The sequence below is a fragment of the Protopterus annectens genome, chromosome 2.part1 (genome assembly GCF_019279795.1).
Source record: "Protopterus annectens isolate FY-2018-M chromosome 2.part1, PAN1.0, whole genome shotgun sequence".
NCBI classification, from domain to species: domain Eukaryota; kingdom Metazoa; phylum Chordata; order Ceratodontiformes; family Protopteridae; genus Protopterus; species Protopterus annectens.
The window spans coordinates 1,881,372,324-1,881,396,951 of record NC_056729.1 but is presented as its reverse complement, the minus strand read 5'-3'; the positions used below and the strand labels follow the sequence as shown (position 1 = coordinate 1,881,396,951).

Sequence of the window (24,628 nt, the reverse complement as noted above, 5' to 3'; positions counted from 1 at the left end):
GCCGACGAACCGGACCCACTGAAACCGGTTGGGTCGCCGAAACCACGGTTACTAGTTTGACTGAAACTCTCGGTTTCGCTTCTCACTTCCGGGTTCTCCTGCCTCCCGGACACCGAGGCCACACAGGCCGGCTGACTGGGGCTGAGTCGAAATTCCTACTGAAGAAGCCACACAAGATTTGTCCGACACCATTCCGTTGATGGATCTCTACTCCTGCTGCGGGCAAAAGCTTCCCCCCACTGCTTCTATGTCTCTAAGGCCTTCTCTAAAAAGCAGCAGCAAACTTTCCAAGGACTTTTGGAATCCGGCCGACGAAGCTGCCTGAGGGCAGGACAACCCATATTATGACTGCTGATGCATATGCATACCGGGACATCTACATTTATGGTAGGTACAAAACTGTACTTTTTATTGACATATTGTTAGCCTACCCTTTTGGGGGCACCTGACATCTGGGACAAGAAAAACTGAAGAAAATGGCGTTGGCTGCATCTTTTATACCCCTGGCACACTGACGTCAGGGAAGAGGCGACAGCAACCAACGCCGGACCTAGACTTTGGAATTCAGGCCAACTGAGGGTAGCCTGTCAGCAGGATAACCCAATTGTAATGACTGCAACAGTGAATACACTCGAACGTCTACATTTATGGTAAGTGTACACAACTGTATTTTCTTCTTCCTCACGAGTGGTCCCTCAGTTCAAGAGTGACAGAAATGATTTTTCGTCAGTGGGGCCAGCATTGCTGCGACCTCTTGCCTCACCCTGAACAAATGCAGCAACTACATCACCCTAATCCCCCCACCAGGGGTGTTACCCAGTGATGCTCTTTTTTCTACACAATTGTCATCCCAGGCTTCTGTACACATTCCTCTCATTTCCCTTAATTCCAAAATTCCTACAGAAAACCCTAAGGTTGAAGAGCAGAGTGATCCTCATTGTCCCTTATTGGCTTCAAAAAATATAGCTCCCCTTTCTCTGGCCTTACCTGATAAAAGAATCCTGGACTCAACTGCAGACCTCCTGTCTCATCCAGAGGACTTGATACAGTTAAACCTCCCAAAACTCGTCTGTCAGCATGGTTCCTCCAGTTCCAGTAGTTGCCAGGCAATTTAACCTTCCTTCCCCAGTACGTAGATTTTTATTAGCTTCTCATAAGTCATCAACCTGTAAAGTCTATACTAGTAAATGGAAGAGATTTACCTTTTGGTCCCACAAAAGGAATTATTGACCCCCCTTTCAGCTCCCATCAAAAAAAAAAAATTTAGAATACTTATCCTGTCTTTTTGATGCAGGAGCCTCTTTCTACTATTAAAATCCAACTGGCAGTGATTTCTAATTTTCATAATCGTTTTGGGGATAATTCCACAGCTTCTCATAAGCTACGCAAAGCATTTTTAAAAGAACTCTTTTGTTGAAACTCCCTTTTAAGGACCCTATTCCTCCCTGGAATCTTACCCTAGTATTACAGTTCATTGTTCAGTCTCCCTTTGAACCTTCTGCCTAATGTGACTGAAAATATTTAACTTGGAAAACCTTATTCCTGGTAGCGATGACTTCGACCAGGAGGATTTCTGAAATTCAAGCTGTGTCTTGCAAGCCATCATACTTGATTTTTCATAAAAACAGAGTTGCCTTAAGGACAAATCCCTCCTTTCTTTGTAAGGTAGTGTCGGACACTAATATTAATCAGACTGTTAATCATCCAGTAAAGGAGAATACTCCCTTCATTTACTGGATGTTCGCAGACAGTTATGTTTTTACCTGCACAGAACAAAGGATATTCGAAAATCAGACCAATTGTTTGTTTCCTTCTCAAGTACCAAAACTGGCAAACCAGTCAGCAAAATAACTTTAGCCAGATGGCTAAAACACTGTATATCCTTTGTTTATGACAAAAAGAAAATTGATTTGCCTAGACCGGTAAAAGCTCACTCTGCAAGACCTGTAGTTACATTAGCAGTTTTTTCAGTCTCAAGCTTCCATGAATGACATTTGTGCAGCAACAACTTGGGCTTCTCCTCATACCTTTATTACTCATCCTTTGGTTTAGTGTTGCTCAGGATTGTCCTTCCTTGAGTCTGCGGAAGATCTATGGACTTATATTACATGGCAGATATGGTTTTCATCAGGCCTCCTGTTCTTATGTCTGTTTAGCTGTAATCTGCAAACTTGACATGAGGTAACAAGGAGAGATGCATTGTGGGCAGGGTTGAAGCTCAAGAGCTTTTGGCCTGCGTGAGCTGTAGAAATGGCCGTGATGGTTCCAATTCTCAGAACCCAACCCATTGGTCAAGAATAAATGAAGATGGACAATTCATATGTAATGTTATGGTGAATACATAACTTCTTTTTACATTCGAGAGAAAAGAAATTCTTAGCTTGGTGTAATTGTATGGAAGGTGTGCATGCTAAAACAAATGAGAAATAATAGTACAGGAATATAGCATATCAAAGGGAGGCTGATTAACTGTACAAGCCATAAAAGAATATATTTGTAAGGGAATGCAAAGCTTTTCGAAAACCCAAAATTATTAGAATACGTACATGAGATAACGTACAGGCAATAAGTTTGTATTATTTAACTTATGTAAAATGATAGATGAGAACATGACTCAAGTTCAGTAGATAGCTATCGGACACAAATAGTTAAACATAAAAATGAAATGAAAAGCATTAATTTTAAGATGTATTAAGTGTACTACAACTCCATTATTTTCAGGAATATATGTGAGATTTCATAAATAAAAGATTTTATATTCAACATAAGATATCTATAATCACTAAAACTAAATACATAAAAGCAGTTGTATATGCTGGTGATGTAAAGAAAATGTTGATGCAAATTTGACACTATATGTTTTTTGAATGTACAAAGCTTGGAACTTATTGAGACCAAATACAAGGATTTGGTCAAACATTATGGACAGACAAGTGTAATCTTACACAAATATTATTTTATATAATACTCCAATACCAGCAGGTATAGATGTTAATAGTTACTCTTTTTTGGTTAATAATGTCTATAGCAAGAAACTGATTAAAAGAAGCAGAAACAAATTCTGTTGCTCCTTTATGAAGTCCTTAAAAAAATTATAAAAATAAATTGACAAAATAAATCAATGGGAAAACAATCAAATTCTAGAAAAAAATAATAGCGGTGGATTGGACACATTAAATTGGCCATAGGTGTAAGTGTGCATGCGAGTGTGTGGTGTGAAGAAGTACCATGGCAGGGCAAGCCACCCGGTGTTTTAAACCTTGGCTGCAGCTGACGGTCATGTTGAAGTGACACCCCAACCCCATGTGCAAAAATGTGAAAAGGGGTTGTGGATGGATGGATGGATGGACTCCTATACAGAGTAATATTAGGCTCAAAACAAGTACAGGTTTTGGAGAAAAGCTTCAAGATGCAAATTTTTGCTGCATACATACAAGTACAATAACTTTAAGCTCACAAGAGTCAAAGTGCAATGCAGTATGTTAAAATAAAGTTCACAAAAGTGCAGATACAAATGGGATCTCAGCAAAGACAAAGTGGAAGGAATGACAATTTATAGAATTATTCAACTTTATATCCATCCATCTCTCCATCAATCTGTCTGTCCATCCATCCACCCACAACCCCTTTTTCCATTTTTGCACATGGGGTTGGGGTGTCACTTCAACAGTGACGGTCATCTGGAGCCAAGGTTTACACGGCCGGGTGTCTAGCCCTGCACCACACAGTTACACACATACTCACAGCTAGGGCCTGTTTAGAGTGATGATTTGTAGAAAGCTCCCCAGCAGTACCACATTTGTAGCTGCTGCACCACTGTGCCCTACAAAATGTCAAGTCATTTTTTAAATCAAAACATTCCATGTTGAAATGACAGTTGTATTTTTTTTTCTTATTTATAGTATGCATTCTTAACTCATTGTGTTTTGTGTCTGGTAAATGTTTATTTATTTCTAGAACTATAAATACTGATACGTGTTAACTGGTACCTGTTTACTAAATCTTATGGAGCTATGTAATTGAAATGCATTTGATGATGCGACGCTTTAGTTTATATATACAGCATATCCTTTTAACCAAGTTTTATCACATAGTTAACAGATTAGTGCTGACATGGTGTTAAGTGCCTATGTGGGTGAGCTGGAGAAAAGCTTCAAGATGCAAATTTTGCAGTATGCATACAAGTACAATAATAATTCACCTGGTCATAGAAGTACTATAGCCCCTATCGGGGCCTCTGGAGTTACTATTTAACTGTAGCCCCCAAACAAACTTCATGCCTCATGAATGGAGAAAGGCAGCAGTCATCCCTCTGCACAAAGGTGGGCCATCTACAGACCCATAAGTCACACTAGTCTTGTATGTAAAGCCATGGAAGGAATTACCATGGAGATGATCAATAAAGATATAGTAAATCTCCAGACACTGGACCCCAACCCAGTTTGGTTTCGTTAATGGCAGATCATGCCTACTCAAGCTGGTAGACTTCTTTGAGAAGGTCACCAAAGCAGTGGATGAGGGCAAAATTGTTCACACTGCCTACCTTGACCTGGCCAAGACATTTGACACAATGCCCCACTCCGGGCATTGCTGACAAACTCAAGAGGTTAGGTACAAACCCATATGTCACTCAGTGGATAGCCAACTGTCTCACAGTCAGGACTCAGGAAGTTAGAATTGGGGAGTTCACCTCTACAAAGAGGCCAGTCACAAGTGAAGTCCCTCAGGGATCAGTCCTTGAGCTGCTCCTTTTTGGCATTTACTTCTCAGAAGTCAAGGCCGTTGTCAGTGGTCTCTGGCTGACTAAATTTGCAGATGATTGCAAATTAAGAGCTTCCATTGAATTTCACACTGACACATATTCTCCAGGAGGTGCTAACACAGACAAATAACTAGTGTCAGAGCCATGAACTAAAACTAAATGCCAAGAAATGCATAATAGTATCCTTTGGGAAGTCATCCATCCTTGTTAACTATCATATTGACAACACACCCCTTAGAGTTGACCCAGTAGTCAGGGACTTAGGGACACACATAGTTAGTAATCTAGCCTTTGATCATCACGTGTCTACAGTGGTGAGGAAACCATTCTATGTTGCGCAACTTATAAACAAAGGTATGGCATCTAAGTCCAAGGAAGTCATTGTTCCACTGTATTTGACATTCATCAGACCTACCATTGAGTACACTGCCCCCTTTGTTATGTACCTAACCAAGCATGTCCAACAACTGGAACGTCCACAGAGGTTCCTCACTAAAAGAATACAGGGTGTAAGAAATATGTCCTGTGCAGACTGCCTCAAGGCCCCTGTATTCTGTCTCCTACAGACTTTTGAGGAGAGATCTATGCCTGGCATACAGTACATTGTCACACCCCACTCTGATGGACCTCCTGCATATCCACAAAACAAACAGTAACAGAATTACCCATTCAAAAGACTTAAACCTTGCCTCTGTTATAAATAGGACCTGCTGGAGAGATAGGTATGTATCCCAGAGACTTCCCCGTCTATGGAACAGGCTCCCCATCCATATGAAGCAGAGTTTCTCCCTAACCCAATTCAAGTGCAACTTGGACAATTGGATGGGAAACCAGAAATTCATCCCTGGTTTGGCATCTATGTCTCTAGTTCAAACAGGTAACCTGTAAGTGGCTCATCTCCCAGGCCCATGTTTACACTTATCAAGAGTATCAGAACTTGTCAGAGATTTGGGATGCATGTCTAGGCTTAAAAAGGCCCTTATGGTCATTAGCCTACTAAACACCTATGAACAGTCATTTGACAGGAAATGCTGTAATGTGCATAGGAAGTTAAGGCAAGTAGTCCACTAATCATCTGCCATCATGTCTGTGTGTTATGAGCCTCAGCTATGGCTTTTTAGTGCAACACCCTACCAAGTCAGATCGGGTTCAGGTTGGCAAATGTAAAACACTTAAAATGTTTGCTGAAACTAACTTCAGTGAGCATCCAAGGAAAGTTCTGCATTTTTTCTTTTGCAGGTGTAATCCCCTCTGCACCCTGCTTGTGCCTCCCCCCAAACATATATATACCAACTTCAGGATCACTCAACAGTGGAGAAAGAGGCAAACTCCGCTGTCAACAAATGTAGTTTCAGCAAACATTCTTCAGTCATTTCACATTCAACAAAACTACCTTTAACGAACTGGCATGTTCCAGCCAGATCAGCAGGATTTCTGTCCTAGTTGCTGACTACATTGTGTGTTGTCCACTCAGGCTGTGTGTTATAGTTAATGAACATTTGTATGAATTTTCTTCTAATTTCTTACAAGGCCTCAGTCTCTGGTTTGATTAAGTAAATGACTTTGCATGGATGGATGTTGGGCACGGGATTGCCACAATACTCCTGAGAAGACAAATGGTATCCTTTTCTGATAACAACGGCATGCCTTATTTCAGTAGACATCAGTGTTCCACTAAGCATTCTTCTATTCTGGCTGTAATTGTCTTGGACAAATGTAACACTGTCTTTGTCTAAGTGAAACTCCATTTCCATTATTACTTAAGACTGCTGATGTCCAGCGTGTATGCTTGAAGCTTTATCCTTAGCTTTTGAATAGCTTGGTATGCCATGTAGTTCTTCGCTCACAAAGAGAGGTCTTTATTACCTGGCTTTTATGATTAAGTTCTTCACATTTTCTCTGAAGAAGAACTTCTTTTTGGTTATGTTGCGTTTCAGTACAGCCACTGGCTTGGTCTGTAATAAAGAAGGTGCTGTATTTTTTTTCTTTGTTTTATTTTATTTAGAGCTTATGATCAGCTTCCAGAAGTGCAACAGAGGCGCAAGGAAGAAAAAAGAAAAGCGGAATACACATCATACCGACTAAAGGCAGAACTCTTTAAAAAGGTACACTGTCTGCAACTTAATGCATGTAGTAGGTGGTCATGCTTTTCAGTTGTTTGTGAAATTCTGGATGAATACATACATCATAGATAGGTGTGCAAAAAACAGAAGCTACAGAACTGCTTTGTCAAGCTTTAGCTTGTTGCGTCTTGTGGTTGTAACATGGACATTGTACTCCTGTAACTATCCAGTCTTACTGCAGTCTCAAGTGAGCTCAGAACCAAGATTCTAACCAGATCTTCAATTACTCCCTCGGTTCCATACATGAACATTGTACCGAGGATCACCATCCTCTTTAACTATCCAGTCTTACTGAAGGCTCAAGTGATCTCAGAACCAAGATTCTAACCAGATCTTCAATTACTCTCTTGGTTCCATACATGAACATTGTACCGAGGATCTCCATCCTCTTTAACTATTACTGTAGGCTCAAGTGAGCTCAGAACCAAGATTCTAACCAGATCTTCAACTACTCCCTCAGTTCCATACATGAACATTGTACCGAGGATCTCCATCCTCTTTAACTATCAAGTCTTACTATAGGCTCAAGTGAGCTCAGAACCAAGATTCTAACCAGATCTTCAACTACTTCCTTAGTCCCATATTGCCCTACACATCCCTTATTTTCCAGATCTCTGTTGTTGCTCATTGATCTAACATGTGGATAAACGATCCTAGATCTTCAGCTCTAAAACAAAGTGTATTTACCATTTAATTTTATTTTTTCTTCTTTGTTTTTTTTATTCTGTAACCTTCCTTTGACAGGCTTTTATTAACATTCAGGTCATGCTTTCCAGTTTTCTACATAAATTTCCATGCCCATGTTTGTACTTGTGCTCCTAGCAGCCTCCTACCCACACTCAAGCCACAGTTTTCTAAACCTTTTTCTGCCACTCCCAGTTTTTTTTTTTTTTTTTTACTGTTGGAATTGGTTTTATGACTCCGATATATTGATCAATTGTTAAAGTTTGTTCTGGTAATTGCATCTCTTGTAGAACTGCCATTTCATCAACAGAGTTTGTGCTTTTGCTTTCAGTTAATATACTTGCATAGAGTAAACCATGTACCAGCTTTCAGGATTTCCAAAGTATGAGAAATAGTCACACAAAATTCTCCCTGCAGATAAGAATTTTCTACATGCTGTATGCTTAGGGGCACATCATATGCATCACAAGTATGAGATCTGTAAGAATTTCCATAAGAGGACTATTAAAAAGTGAAGGAACAAGTTAGTCTTCAAAGGGCTTTTATCAAGGGAAAAGAAATATGGTCACCACCCCCTCTCAGATGGAGTTTCAGAAACACAGGACTAGAGCTAAATCACACAGAAGGTAAAAAGATTTAGGATGAAGACGTTTCCTTGGTACTATTCAAATAAATAAAAATAGCAGGAACACCACGGTTGTAAGAAGCATATAACTTTAGTAAAAGGAATAGAAGATTAGCACTTTCGTGTTTTCCAACAAACGCTTCATCAGATCTAACAAAGAACTCATCTCATATTATAGCAAGCAGATAAACGAATATTTAATACAACATCCAGTCAAAACACACTTCTAGTTAAATATTTAAAAAGCAATTAATATTGCAAATCACTCTCTAAAATGGCTGTTTTTTGTGACGCAAAGCAATTCAGACATGGATAAACATTCTGCCAGCAATTTTAAACTCCATGAAAGTTCTACTTTTTCAGATTGATTCACTATATCCCCACCCTATCATTTTCGAAAATGCACTGTAGAACCCTAAAAGAAAAGGTGTGATGTGCTTAGCTAAGGCATTTTTTACATCATTCTTTCTTATAACATATAGATGTCTCATCACTCTTTCTTTAAGCATCTTGTTAGTGTTGCCTATATAAAAACTTTGACATTGATTGCAGGTAGCTAAGTAAACAACATTTCTTGTCCTGTAATCAGTATAGATAGTAGGAGAAAAACTATAATCGAACCTAGGATGTTTAAAGAAGAAAGACGGGCACCAACCCCTCTCAGACAGAGTTTCAGAAGCACAGGACAAGAGGTAATATACAGAGAAGGTAAAAAGATTCAGGATAAAGATGTTTCCTCGGTTCTATTCAAATACCCATATAGAGAAGAGTGGACCCTTCTGCAGTAGTAATAGTAGTACCAGCGAGATAGCATGGCTTTCAACTTCCTTATGTAGGCAAATGAAGTTTCTTGTCAGGATAACATTTCTCTCTTACCAGAAGTAGAGCTGGAAAAGACTTCCTCCAGATGTCTCCTCCTAAATCATTTTGAAAGTAAATATTCTTCTTCACAGAACAACCAAACTTACAATGGATATTGTCATCAGTAATATGATGGAGGGTCTAATCCAGGTGTAGGATAAATTGGATCTGGTCTCTTCCCCTTTTTCCCCTTTTGTCCTTTCACTGGGTAGGTACCCTTCTTCTATGTCTTTTGTCCATCTTCTAACTCATTGGCTCATGTCTTGTTACCTTTTATGGCAAATATGGATAAAATCAACACAGGGCCTAGTGTCAGCATCAGTTGCAGCCTCAGGGGTTACTACTTTTGACATTGTTGAACTATATAACTTCAGACTGTCAAGACTTTCAGCGTCAGTGCTGATTCATGTGACTCTGAGTCTTCCTTAGGCTGTGAGGATCAGCATTGAAGGCTTCAGATCAATATCAGTCTCTACTGCCTCATTGCTATTCCATTCCTTGGCATTATCGACATTTGAGTTCATGGCATTGAAGAGATTAAAGGCTACATTTTAAGCTCATTGGACAACTCAGCATTGGTGGAATCTCTTTCTTCTTTGTCAATGTCTTATACACAGATTGGGGGATCCTTGGTACCAGCGACAATCAAAGATGTTGGAGATGATCTTCATGCTGATGCTGCACTCTCAGGTACAGTTGCATACCAAACCTGTTACATGCCACCCTCCACCCAGGACTTGTCTTAATCTACATTTCATCTTTCATTACTTCCAGTCAGAACAGAACAGCAAGATATTTCTTGTAGGTGTGGAAGGCTTGACTGAAATCACTGTTGCAGTATTCCAGACATATGGGTAGTCACACTGATGTCCAGTTGGAGTACCAGAGCTTACTTTCCCAAGTCATACATTTGACACATGACCTCAGCTCATAAACTTAGGGGTATACGAATAGAAGTACAAACATGTACCTCAGGCTATCTTGCCACAAGCCTGAACACAGGTCGTGCATCCATTGGACTGATTGCCATTTGATCGTTGGTGCTGTTGCTTCACTGAGTCATTTTCTCAGACAACTGCTGCTGTTTGGCCGTTGGTGCTGTTGCTTCACTCAGTGGTTTTCTCAGATAACTGCTGCATTGGGTCGAGATAGGGGTTCACTGCCGAACTACAAACCTCGCCCCTATCTCAACCCATGTTAAAACCCGCTCCTAGGCTTGCTTTTGAAGTTCGACATTGCCATGTTCGACTTTCCGTGTTCGAACATAGTGCGGTCGACCGAGTTGTCTTTGAAATTATGATAGTAAACCTGCTGTAGATGCTTCCTGTACGGCAGCAGCTACTGAGTCTGTTATTTGCAGATACATGGCTTCGTAGCTAACCTATGTCTGAAGATTTCAAGTCAAAACTCTTAGACTTCCCCTTGCACAAGATCTGTTGTTTGGTCCTCAGACTGCCAGTCTATTGAAAACTCTCAAAGACCAGGGTAAGACAGTGAAAGACTGCAGGTAGATTCTACTCTCTTCACTTCCCAGATACCATAGGAACTACCCCATCTAAATGTACATCCTTCTTCAGAAGGAACCCTAAGGCAACTCAAAAACTAAGAAAAAATCATCGGGTAAGGTATTCTGACAAACCTCAGAGGGTACCTCTGTCTGGGAGGCCTCACTTTGGAAATATCTCTGGCTGCCTTCATAGCACCCCTTTCTTGCCTTCCACAACCTAACGCCTCTTTCTAAACTACTGTCACTTTCCCTGGCCCAGTGGGAAACTGTTACCACAGACAAATGTCCTGTCCTTTATTAAGGATGGTTTGCCATGTACTGGTTAAATAACCTTCCTTTGACTATTCCCCCTTTTAGCATGTCAACCTCCTCACAACCAGCTATCTAAACTCACCCCGTTATTCAGGACCTCTTAAATCAGGACACCATTGAACAAGTCCCAGAAGACTTCATAGGAAAAGGATTGTACTCCAGAATCTTTATAGTGCCAAAATAAGAAAGAGAATGGAGACCCATTCTAGACCTTTCTCTTCCAAATACTTTCTTGAACAGAATGCTCTCTCTTCCTACTCTCTTTCTTTTCATTCTCCCCCAGGCCTTTCTAGTGTGCCTAGATCTGAAGGATGCCCTTTTGCACATACCCATTTATCCTTCTTGCAGGAAATGTCTCCGTTTTTTTCTCTGGCTCTTTGCATTTTCATTTTTCTGCTCTGCTTTTTTTATATTTCCACAGCACCAAGGGTGTTTACAAGTGGCTAGCGCCAGTGGTGGCATTATGCTGCACCCAGAGAATTCAGTTGTTTCTTTACCTGGACAGCCTGTTGCTCCAAGCTCTCACCCCAAGTGTCCTCCTTCAGCATCTAGATTTCACTCAACTCCTGTCAAGTTTAGGTTTCACAATCAGCAAAAAAAAAAAAAACCCTCATGGTTCCTCCACGGGATGTGGTTTTCCTGGGTTGCAGATTGGAGACACAGAAAATGCATGCCTTCCTTCCTCAGGAGTAAGTTCACAGTCTGTCCAATTTCTTCCTAGATCTCTCCTCTGCAATGCTGCATAGCAAGGGAGATGTTAAGAACTTTGGGCTTCATGCCGGCCACCATTCCTATGCTTCCCCTAGCCAGACTTCACTTGGGGAAAATCCAGTGGTATGCGACATCTGTGTGGTCCCAATACTCCCTCCCCTTGGATACCATGATCCCCCACCTCCCTTGTCACGAAAAGGAGCTACTTTAATAGAAGGTACAGGTCAATATCAGCCCAGGACTTCCCTTCACACCCCCTCTTCCTCTCCCCAGATGTCTCAGACAGGGTATGGGGGACATGGATAGGATCAAACAGGGTACAAGATAGATGGCAACCACAGTTCCTCAAGGAACATGTCTATTTGAAGGAAATGAGGGCTGTTTGGCAACCTTTGCAGACCTTCTCTCACTTATGGAAACCCAGACCACTCCTAGTATGCACTGACAACACCGCAGTCATGTGGGACATAAACAGGGAGGCACAAGTTCTGTATGTTAGCACAGCTGACATGGGACATAGACAGGTGGACATCACCATCACAGGTCAATGTGCTGGCAGTCTTCCCTAAGCCACTTCTTGGAGGACTGCCATGAATGAACCCTAAACAGACACGTGTTTTTCCAGGCAATCACTCTTCAGTGGGGCACACCTCAGATAGACCTCTCTGTATCACCAACTAACCATCAGCCCCCCCCATTTCTGCACCAGGGAACCTTGTCCCTCAGCCTGGAGAACAGATACATCTGATATTGTTAATCCTCGTCCATTCCTTACGTATAGGGTATCGGTTCTGACCTTGGAACCGAGCCGGCCATTTTCCAAGCTCGTGTCAGCTACAAACTCTCAAGCTAAACTCTTACCCATAATCCTTCTCTCCCTGTTACCTCAGATTTTGTTTGCCGCATTGCCATTCGGTCATGTCAAGCTGCTTCTCTTGAGCTAAGTATAGATATTTGTTGTCAGACTAGTCATATATATAACATTTTCTGCCAGAAAAGTTTCTCTTTTGTTGTCTCTTACCTTATCGCATTTAGCGACCATATTGTCTTGAGTTTTCTTCTCTTTACTCTGCTACTTTTACCGCAAGGTATTTCTCCCTTACCATCATTGGTAATCTCTTCCTTTCTTCATACCTTTGGGTATTCTTTGTACCATTGGTGGTACCCTTTCTACTGACCCCTTTTTCTGTCATGGCAGATAAGAAAGGTAGTCCGGGATTTAAAAGGTGTTCTGATTGTGGACCCCAATTACCTACATCAGATGCACACTCTTTGTATGTTTATTGCTTTGGTGTGTCCCACTTATCTGTTGATCCGCCCTGTGCTATTTGTAAATGTTTTTCTAACAAAACCTTGTTAGAAAGGAAAAATAAGTTTTTGCTGAAGGGACTTCTCAAATCTCCCTTTTCAGAGGCTATTTCTGGGTCGGAGGCTTCAACCCCTCCTATAACCCATAAGAAAATTTTGGATGATCCTACTAAGACCAAGTCTTTGCCTTCATCCTCAGATAGGGACTCTCGCCAACCAAGACCTAAAAAGGCTAAAGTTTCTGCTTCAGAGTTCACTCAGTCGGCCCCAGTGCTTTTGGTGCCTAGACCTTCGGCACCGAGTCCTTTGACACCATCAGTGGTCTCGGCTCCATCTTCTCCTGTAGCCTTTACTATATCAGCACTGAGGTGCTCCTCGGTTCAAACTGTTACAACTACTGCATCGGCACCGACCATTCATTTGGTGCAGACCTTGACCACGTCGGCTCAGACATCTTACTCGGAACCGATGCCTCAGTTATTGGCTCCAATTTTGTCAGTTCCAGCTTCGGTACCGGCAACCACTTTGGCACCGGTCCTTGTGTCAGTGCAGACTGTGACCTCAGCATCAATGATTACCTCGGTGCAGACACCCGTAGTCCAGTCTCTCTCGGCGCCATTGTTCTCGGTGCGGACTGGTGAGTTGGGCACCGAGCTTGTCTCTTCTGTGGACAGACCTGTTTCATCTCCATGAGGTCCACTAGAAGCCTTTCCAAACATGATATGTTGCGTCTTGTGGATCAAGTGCTTCTGGCCAGAGGTATCCCACCCCCCCAGGACCTATCCTTCCTTGGGAGGTGATCACCCATCTCCAAAGATCCCTTCTTATGCTCCTCCTTCATTGCCTTTGAAGTCCGTTGATATAGCACAGTCTTCCCCCTCTGCGGTTCCCTTTATGGATCTCACTAAGGAACCGCAGTTACCTTCGTGGCAGGAGAGTTTTGCTATGACCTAGGATGACAGTTGTGACACGCGTAATTTGCTATTCCACAGACATCCAAAGACTCCAAGTCGGCAGGCTAAGTCACTTAGGGGAGGGGTGACCCCCTGTCCTGAACACTCACCCCTCTTCAGGTGGACCAGCCTTTCAACTGATGGAGAAGGCTCTGGCTTCTGCTGGCGATACTGTGTTGTCTATCCTCTTGCCCTCCTCTGGTACACTGTTTTCATAAGTCAGACCTAGTGGGCACCTGGTGCAAGGGCCTCAGGACATATTCCCACAGGAAACCCCTTTTCCGCTGTCTTCCTCAGCTTCTCCCTCTGAGGAAGTCCACCGGAAAAGTTTGTGTAAGAGGAAGCACATAGACTCCACAGAGGAGTCCCTCACTGAACACACAGACTTTGATGAGGGGGAAGGGATCCCCTTGGTCACCCTCTGAGGTATCCTTTGGTGATATCCTCGAAATTCTTAAACAGAGAGGTGACTGCCAGCCCTCTAATCAGACCTCTGAGGAGTCTGTCTTCCTGCATGCCTTTCGTGCCCAGACCCCTACCTCCTGGGTTACTCCACCTGCCGATGAACTTGTCCGGCTCATCGTGCACCATGCATGGAAGGCTCCTGACACTGTCGAGGCTATTCCCCGGAGGCCAGATAAGATTTTCTCCTCCCGCTATGGATCCCCATTAGTCTAAAGGTCTTCCTGTAGATGCTGTGGTGGTGGCGGCCGCAACAAAAAAGGATCTGACAGAAGAAGAAAGCCAGACTGTCCATCCGCCTAACAGAGTCCCGGGCCCTGGACAGGATAGGGAAGCGCACCTTTGCATCAGCGACCTTTACTATCAGGTTTCCGAATTATATGGCACACTTTACCAGGCTTCAAAGGGATCTGATTTCCGAGCTCTCTGAAACCTTGGCTGGTGCCGTGTCTGATGAGGTCCGTGACAAAGTTGCCACTCAGCTGGCCACCATTGAGTCAATATCTAACTCCTCTATGCGACTGATATCTCACGCATCAAATGGAGCAGCTAGAGTGGCAGGTTCAGCTGTGGTCTTGAGACAACAAGCCTGGATGCGTTTGTGAAATTTCGTGGAACCCTTTAAGGCTTCCTTTCTTAATGCTCCCATTGAGTCCTCTTCATTGTTTGGACCCAAAGTTAAAAGCACACTGGCCAGATGTGAACAGGAAGGTAAGACCCTTTCTGCTGTAGGTGTCCGTTATTCATCCCCTCAACGTGCTTTCTCCCAAAACCAAAAGAGTGGGACGATATGGTTCAAGAAGCCTCAGGGTCCTTTCCGTGACACACAGGCTGAGTTCTCCCCTTGAGCAAGAGGGGGAAACTCATAGGGAAGACACTCCTTTTGGGGCAGAGGGGGTCTTCGTAACTGGGGTTCCAGGGACTCTTTCCCTGGCCAATCCTACCAGCGCTTCTGAAGAGTGGTCCAACTCTTTTCCTCTGGAGGTGGTTGGGGGCCGTTTCTCCTTGCACCCTTCTGCCTGGCTAACCATCACCACCGATTCTTGGGTACAAAGGATTATAACCAGAGGTTATCATATCCCCTTCGATCTTTGTCCCATCCCTTCAAAAAATCTTCCTGACATTCCACCCAGTCAAAGGGAAAAGGCAGCACTAGGGATAGAAAAGCTGCTAAGAAAGAGTCATCCAAATAGTCCCTCCAGACCAGATAGGATCCAGATTCTACTCAAGACTATTTTTGGTGCCAAAGAAAACCGGGGACTGGAGACCAATTTTGGATCTCAGTGTATTGAACACGTTTGTGAGAGTACAAAAATTCTGGATGGTCACAATACAGTCTATCCTCCCGCTTTTGGAAAAAGACGATTGGATGTGCTCTATAGATCTTCAAGATGCATACTACCACATAAAGGTGGACAGGCCATCAAGAAGATTTCTGCACTTCCGTGTGGGAGCCAGTCACTACTAGTTCAGAGTACTGCCCTTCGGACTCTCTACAGCCCCCAGAGTGTTCACAAAGTACATGGCAGTCGTCACAGCTCACTTGCGACTACAAGGATTCCAGGTGTTTCCATACCTAGACAACTGGCTCATTTCTGCCCCCACCAGACATCTACTGGAAGAAGCCCTGGCATACTTTCTCCTCGCTGCACAAAGGCTAGGCATAACCATAAACTGGCAAAAATCCAATCTCACCCCATCTCAGTCCACAGAATTCATAGGGGTTATCTTGGATACAAAGAACTGCAGAGCTGCCATTCCAGAGCACAGAATTCTAAGGATAAAGCAACAACTGATCCCAATCCTTTCAAGGGAGAAATCCACAGCTCACTCTGTCCTACAGTTGTTGGGTTTCATGGCAGCCTCCATCACCATTGTCCCCCTGGCCAGGTTTCATATGAGGCTTCTACAATGGCTACTGCTCACCCAATGGTATCCTTTTCAGCCAAGATTTGAGTAACCCACAGGTGCAAACAGGATTTAAATTGGTGGATGACACACAATCCATCACAACGGTCTTGCCCCTTCTCCCCCCAGCAACCCAAGGCCACAGTGACCACGGACACCTCCCTGATGGGGTGGGGGGGCTATGTCAGGGACAGGCAGTCCAAGGCACTTGGTCCGAATTGGAGGCCCAACTGCATATAAATGTTCTAGAGCTGAGGGCGGTGCTTCTGGCGTTGAAAGCATTCCATCCCCTGCTGCCATCTGGGACGATTGCAATTCAGTCAGACAACATGGTGGTGGTCTGGTACATCAAACAAGGTGGAACCAAATCTTACCCCCTTTTTTGAGAGGCCATGAGGATATGGCAATGGGCGATGCTGTTTTCTTCTAGCAACGCACATTCCCGGGAGTTCCAACGTAATAGCAGACAGACTCAGCAGGTGCATTCTTCAACCTCATGAGTGGTCCTCGAATCCCTTGATAGTGACAGAGATCTTCCACCACTGGGGCCGTCCTTGCTGCGACCTCTTTGCATCCCCAACCTACCACAAATGCAGCAACTACTTCACCCCGATTCCCCCTCCGGGACAGTCACCCAGGGACGCTCTAGTCCACGATTGGCCCTCGGGTCTTCTTTATGCATTCCCACTTTTTTCCCTCATTCCCCAGTTTCTGAAGAAAGCCCGTCGGTTGAAGAGCAAGGTGATCCTCATAGCACCATATTGGCCTCGTCAGATGTGGTTCCCCTTCCTTTGGCCTCACCTACTAGATCGACCATGGATTCTCCATCCAACCCCAGAGTTGATCTCACATCCGCAGAACCTGATTCATTCCAACTTGGACAGCCTGAAGCTCACAGGTTGGCTACTCCAATTCCCTTGATTGCCAGGCAGAATTATCTTTCTTTACCAGTACGTGACATTCTCATTGCATCTCATAAGTCTTCCACTAGAATTACTTATCTAAACAAGTGGAAAAGCTTTACCTATTGGCTGAAAGAAAAACAAGTAAATTCCTTCTCAGCACCAGTGTTGATAATACTAGAGTATCTGGCCAACCTTTCAATCGGGTCTATCAGCCTCTACCATTAGAGTTCATTTGGCTGCAATATCTAATTTTCATGAGGGTGTCCAAGACTCCTCTCTTATGTCACACAAATTGTGCAAGGCCTTCATAAAAGGTGTGAATCATCTGAAGCCACCTTTTAGAGAACCTATTCAACCATGGGATCTATCATTAGTTCTACAAGCTCTGACAATGCCACCCTTCGAACCAGCTTCTTCTTGCGACCTCAAATATTTGTCATGGAAAACCTTGGTTGCCATTACTTCTGCCAGACGTATCTCTGAGCTTCAAGCTTTATGCATCAAGAGTCCATACTTGATTTTTCATAGAGATAGAGTGTCTTTGAGAACTAATCCTTCATTTCTGCCAAAAGTGATCTCTGAAATGTCCATTAATCAAACCATTGAATTGCCAGTTTTCTTTCCCAATCATTCACACAGAGAAGAGTATTGCCTACATACCCTAGGTATTCACAGGCAAATCCATTTTTACTTAAACAGGACTAGGACCTCTCGTAAATCTGACCAGTTATTTTTGGCCTATTCTGGACCTAGATTAGGATCTGCTGTTGCTAAGGTCACATTAGCTAGATTGCTGAAAGACTGTGTGACCTTCATTTATACACAATGTAATATTCCGTTGCCTACTACCATGAAGGCTCATTCGACAAGGGTCGGTGGCAACGTCTGCTCCTTCCATGCCAGAGCTTCTTTACATGACATCTGTGCAGCTGCAACTTGGGCTATGCCTCATACCTTCATCAATCTTTACAAATTGGATTTGGCGTCCAGGGGAAGAGCATCTTTTGGTTCTATGGTGCTCAAGAATGTCCTTCCATGAGAGCCTCCCAGGAATAGAGGTAGCTGGGGACTCTGTCCCATATGTAAGGAATGAACGAGGATTAACAATATCAGATAAAGAAGTTATGTCTTACCGTAACGTTCCATCTGTATTGTTGATCCTCATTCAGTGATTACGACCCTCCCTCCTTCCCCCTCCTGCGGCTTCTAGTGGATCTCACCATCCGGTTCTCTTAGGTCTTTTGACCAGAGGTAGCCTCTACCTTCTTTTGACTTGCAAACTCAATCTGAGGTAACAGGGAGAGGGGGATTATGGGTAAGAGTTTTGCTCGAGAGTTTGTAGCTGATGCGAACTTGGAAAATGGCCGGCTCGGTTCCGAGGTCGGAACCGATACCCTATACGTAATGACTGATCGAGGATCAACAATACAGATGGAATGTTATGGTAAGACATAACTTTTCTTTTCTCCTTCTAGTGGACAGGGAAGTTCTTCTATGCCTTCCTTTCCACTACATCTTCTTCCAAAGTCTCCTAAAAGCACAGAAGGACACACCCAAACTCATTTTATTAGCTCCACGTTGGCCAACACAATGTTGGTTTCTCATTCTATTTCACCTGACAAAGGGGAATTACAGGAAAATACTTATGCAACTAGACCAGCTCACTCATCAAAAAGGATTGCCTCTCTGCCCAAATCTTTCCTCAATCAGCTTCACTGTGTGGATGATAACATTTGAATCCCTCAAAGGCATCTTTTCTCTGAGGAGGTTGTTCAAGTGCTACAGGAAACCCACTACTAGAAAATCTTATGCCTCTAAATGGGGATGGTTTTCTTATTGATGCCACAAACACAGTTAGAAACTACCCTTATCACAGATCCCTGCTGTCCTGCAATATCTCTGAATTACTTCATTCAGGGCTGGCTTACTCTTTTATAAAAGCTCACCTGTCTGCCATCGATGCCTGCTTTCCTCTCAGTCCCCCACTTATGATAACAGTGGAAGTCGATCTTTTCCTGAGGAAAGTTCTGCATTTTAACCCACCAAGGAAACCCATCTCTCCTCCCTGGGATCTCAGTTTTGTGCTGGAAATCTTACATCACCTCCCTTTGAACCATCATCTTATGCCTTTTTAAAATTCTGCACTTGGAAAACTATTCTACTCTTGGCTTCTTACCTCCACAGTGAGAGTTTCTGAGTTACAAATTCTCATGGCCATTCCACCTTTCTCATTTTCCACAAGAACAGGGTGACTCTCAGGACTAATCCAGGCATCATGTCTAAGGTAGTGAACAAGCTGTCCCTCAGTCAGGCTATTCACCTACCCAGTTTCTTTCCCAGTCCCCGAAATAGGAAGAGGAAGCATCTTAACTTTCTCTGGACATTCAGAGACAACTGAGATTTTATCCGGACAGAACTAAATCCTTCAGAAAGACTGACCAGCTGTTTGCATCTTTTATGAGCACTAAGTTGGGCCAGCTGGTCTCCAAACAAACTATTGCAACTTAAATCTCAAAGGCCATCTCCTTCTGCTATTTGCACTATGGTAAATCCTTGCCTTCCTGTCCAAAAGGTCATTTCACTAAGGCAGAGGCTTCCTCGGGGGCTTTTCACAAGGGAGTAGATGCAGGTTCATCTTGGAAGCTGCTACTTGGTCCTCTGTACACTCCTTCACTACACTACAAAAGTGATGCCTTCTCCAGGTGCAGGGCTTCCTTTGCTAGGTCTGTCCTGTCTAGACTGCTAGACAACTCATCTACTTAGTAGCCAACCACCCCTGTCTCTACCTCCTTTAGCTCTGTGAATCACACACGTCAGGAATACTGCAACAGTGATTTCAGTGAGGATTTAGTAGAGATGTGTAAGAACTTACCATAACAGTAGATGCCCTACTGATCACTGTTGCAGTATTCCTTCCCACCCTGTGTCCTTTCTTGTCTGGCTTATTTCAGCCTTCTTCCTCTCTCCTCTGCTTTAACCTCTACTCTGATACATGGAAACAGGGACGTTTATTTACCTATTTAAGCTACACCCCTCCTAGCTGACCTGTCTCCCTCTCTCAGTAGTAGTCAGACTGCTGGCTTGGAGATAGTTTGAGGATCCATGCCCATATGTCTGTTTATGTACCCCAATGCTTACAAGCTGAGGTCATACATCAGATGTACAACTTTGAAAAGGTAAAATTTTTGTGCCCCATCCGGACATCACTGGTGACAACCTATATGCCAGGAATACTGCAACAGTGATCAGCTAAACATCTGCTGTTATAGAAAGCTCTTACACAACTTTAATTTCTCTTTCATCTTTCTCTTCCACCTTGGTACCTACCCCACCTAGGACAGGAGATAAGCATAAGAGCAAAGTCAGATGTAAGGGGAATAGCTGACCCCAGCGTGAAAGTAGAAAATAGTCTTCACTTATTTGCTTGTTGCAAAATCACAACAGTCACTTCAAATTTAAGAACTCGGTAAGCGTTAACAGCAGTCCAAAACTTCAGAAGGAAATATTTAGTTCTAAGACATAAAAATTCATTAGACTTTGTTACTGAAAAAATACAATCTAATGTTGCCCACTTCATTCCATTAACCTGTGGGGGAATAGGTTCTGAGGCTCGGAACCGACTGGCCACCTTCTGTTTCAAGACTCCTGACGTGAGCTCCTCCTCCCTACCCATAATGCCCCGCTCCCCCACAGTACTTCAGATCGCATTTGCCGCACTTAGAATTTGCATCAATATGTTCATGTTTCACTGTTGCAGTCATCACTTGTGGGTTATCCCTGCTGTGGTAGCCCTCGGTCGTCCCAAATACCACAGTCAATGTTTTTGTGCACCAGCTGCTGACGCCTGTAGTTGGACATCAGGTCATCAATGCTATAAAGCAAGGCAGCCGATGTCATTAAAACAGTCTATCTTGCCGTGGAGCCCATAGCAGAAGCAGTTTGCACGAGTGCCGTTTGGTCACTACTGAATTTGAATTTCAGCAGAAAATGTCTAAAGCTAAATACCCCATTGGGGACCCTTTTTTCTTACTCTAATCGATGTCCGAAAAAGTTAGCAGTTGTCTTGTCTGTGGAAAGCAGATCCCACACTGAGACTTTCATTCTTACTAAATCACTTGTTTAGGCCCAGACCACGACATCACTCGTTGCCAGTTCTGTGCCCTCTTTAATGCGAGAACCATTCGCCATAGAGCTCTTTTTGTAGACAGTTATTTTTGAATTCCATCTTCAAATTCTGATATGACATCTATCAGCCAGCAATCTGTGGATATTCCAAAGAAACATAGACATTAAGATAGAGACAGGCCACACAAGGCTAAGCCTTCCGACGACACTACCACTAAGCAAGTCATCAGTTCTCCGGAATTCAATGAGGCACTTTCGCAGCCCCTGATGCCCGACTCGCTATCTACACAGGCCTCTGCTGAGACCCTTTTGGAGTCTGGTATGCCGCAGAAATCTACTTCGTCTTCCGAGCCTTTGGCTGTCTCTGCCTTACTTGGGTCTGGAGCATGGACACAAGCACCGGCTTCCGAGGAACCCTTTGGCACTACAGAATCTATACAAAAAATGACACTTTCACATCTGACTACCGCTTCTCAGAGACCGACGGATTCTTTCAGGCTTAGAAGCCAGGCCATCTGCTTCTAGCCACCATCCTGCTACTGCTCCCCCACCCCAAGCTCAAATACTTAAAATGGTGGAGGATCTGATCTCCCTTATCCGAGATATTCCAGAAATTATGACAGATCAAGAGTCTGAGGAATCTGATTATTCTGCTTTGGAAAAGGAACAACATCCCATAACTGTTTATGAGGATTCAGATGCAGAGGAGTCCATCTCCTCTGCCTCCCCTCCAGAAGACCTCTCATTTGGGGAAACCCTTCATTCCCTCAGGGAACATTTCCAATGGGAATCTCAAGACTTCCCACAGTCTAAAAAAAGACATAGAGAGTTTCTGGACCTGCCCCAGCACAGACACCTGGCCATCCCACCTATTTTGGAAGTGGTGGATGATGTTTTCCACGAATCCAGTTTAGCCCCCGATGCCCTGCCTCCTGCGCCAAGTAAACCTGATAGGTACTACAGCATACCAGATTCTCACAAATACCTGTATAGGAATCCCGATGCAGACCTAGAGGTCATTACAAAGGGACCCAAATGACCCAAGGCTAGTTCTGCCAAGAATCCTCTTCCTTTTGACAAAGACTCCAGAGCTCTAGACAGATGGGGTAAGAAAGTATACACCTCTGCAACCTTAGCTATCAGAACACTCAATTGTCAGTTCCATATGCTATAATATCAACAACACACTTTGGAACAATTAAATAGAAGATTGCTTAATCCCCTGACTGTGCCAACTCCAAGGAACTGGCAGAATTACTACACTCCGCTTGTCAAGTGGCCAAGCAGTCATTACAGTTTGGATATGACACCCTAGAAACCTGTAGCAGGGCAGCAGTGACAGGATCTGTTATTAGGAGACATGCATGGCTGAAGGAACAACCTCTCCCTAATCATGTCAAGTCTAAACTTATTGATGCACCTGTAGACAAGGAGCACCTGTTTGGGGAAAAAGCAGAAGAAGTGCTTAAAAATATGGAAGGCAAAGCAAAATATATGCAAACAGTAAAATATTTCTTTCAAGTTCAACCTCCCAGGTTCAGCAGGAATTTTCCCTCTAAGTATTGGGCCTTCCCTGCACCCAGCAGACAGGGTCAAGGTAAGCCCCTCAGGGACAGACCAACCAGGCCCATATCCCAGGACCAGCAAAAAAAGCAAACAGTGGACCACTTCCATCTCTAAGGCAGGGAATTCTAAGCCAAACTTTTATGGCAAGCACTCGCAGTGTCTTTCCCTCCCCCTCTCTGCCCTTCCTTCACTCATCAAAAACTAGGAGGAAGGCTCACCCTACTCAAAGACAATTGGGTTTCTATAACCAAGGACCAATGGGTCTTAAAAATAATTTCTCAAACTCCCAATTCCAAGAGGGTACCCAAACCTCCCCCCAAACCAGTGGGTAGAGGCATTGAAACAGGTCCAAACTGTAATATCCCAGAGAGCAGTAGAACCTTTACCTCCGAATCAAACAGGAAAAGGTTTTTACTCCAGACTATTCCTTGTTCCCAGAAAAGATGGCACTTGGCACCCAATCCTGGATCTATCCAAACTGAACACCTCCTTGGGTGTCCCCAAATTCAAAATGCTAACTTTGCAGAAGCTCCTGCCTATGCCAACAAAAATGCCTGGCTTGTGACACTAGACCTAAAAGATGCCTACATCCACATCCCCATCAGGGAATCGTGCAGAAAATTCCTGAGCTTCAGAGCGGGCTATCAGCACTTTCAGTTCTCTGCACTGCCCTTTGGCTTATCTACTGCTCCCAGAGTATTCACCAAATGCTTGACCCCAGCTATAGCATTCTGCAGACAGAAAAATGTACAGATTTACCCTTACCTGGATGATTGCCATATTCAGGCAGAGTGCAAAGAAAAGTTGCTCCAGGACCTTCTCTTTGTCAAATCTCTCCTTACTTCCCTAGGGTTCATAGGTTGGTACTAGGCTATCAGCCCTAGGGCCTATTCAAGCCTAGACATCACAATTCCCTGGATGTTTCTTCCCACATTATTTACTTCCCTGGACTCCTGTCTAGCAGGGCGACTGACATGATCCCTGGGGTGAATTTCTTATCTCCCATCCAATCATCAAGGTTCCTTTTGAAGAGATCAACTGAAAGTGCTGTTGAGAGGAGATACCAAACACCGGTCAGCCCCAGGATAATTCCAAAAGTTTAATGAGCCACAATACACAATCCAAAGTGAATATAACGTTAAACGCTTATCGAAACACCGCATTTTTCGTCTAAAACTCAGACTTCATCAGACACCAATTAAAAAACTGGTGGCTCATTAAACTTTTGGAATTATCCTGGGGCTGACCGGTGTTTGGTATCTCCTCTCAACAGTGCTTTCAGTTGATTATTGGTGTGTTTTTGCACTGTTTGTTCTGGTTTTTGTTGTTTTCCTTTTGAAGAGAGCCAAAGAGGCACTCTGCTTGACATGTATGGGCAGTCTATTCCAGAGTCTGGGTAGTCTCTGGTTCAGGAACCTATCCCTCCAGCATGTTTTGTTCATTGTGATGACAAGGTTTAGATCCCTGGAGCATGTGGCTCTGAGAGATTGGGATTTCTTTAAGTGCAGCATGTCCAACAGCTCTGGGTTTGACATGGCCTTGTATGTTAAGCAGAGATCGCCTCTGAGTAGACGATATGTGACAGAGTATAGCTGGAGTTTTTTTAGACGGTCAGCATAGGGCATCTGTTTTAGGCCTGTGATTCTTTTAGTCAGATATTTCTGCAGCCTTTCCAGTTGTTGCAGATGTCTTGAGAGGTCCATACCAAATGGGGCGTTGTATTGTATAATGGGTCTAATGGTGGATGAGTACAGTGGGACAATGACCTCTTTGTTTCTGGATGAAAAGCCCCTAGTGATGAGGTGTGCCACATAGA

The 24,628-nt window shown here is 43.6% G+C and overlaps 1 protein-coding gene across 1 annotated transcript in view; it reads left to right on the top strand.

Moving 5' to 3' along the window:
- LOC122794679 (Alstrom syndrome protein 1 homolog) overlaps nucleotides 1-24,628 on the top strand; it is a 239,043-nt gene that overhangs the window by 197,962 nt on the left and 16,453 nt on the right. The window contains exon 3 of the mRNA XM_044063308.1: nucleotides 6,768-6,867. Coding sequence (XP_043919243.1) covers nucleotides 6,768-6,867 — 100 coding nt within the window. The remainder of the gene's footprint in view (nucleotides 1-6,767; nucleotides 6,868-24,628) is intronic.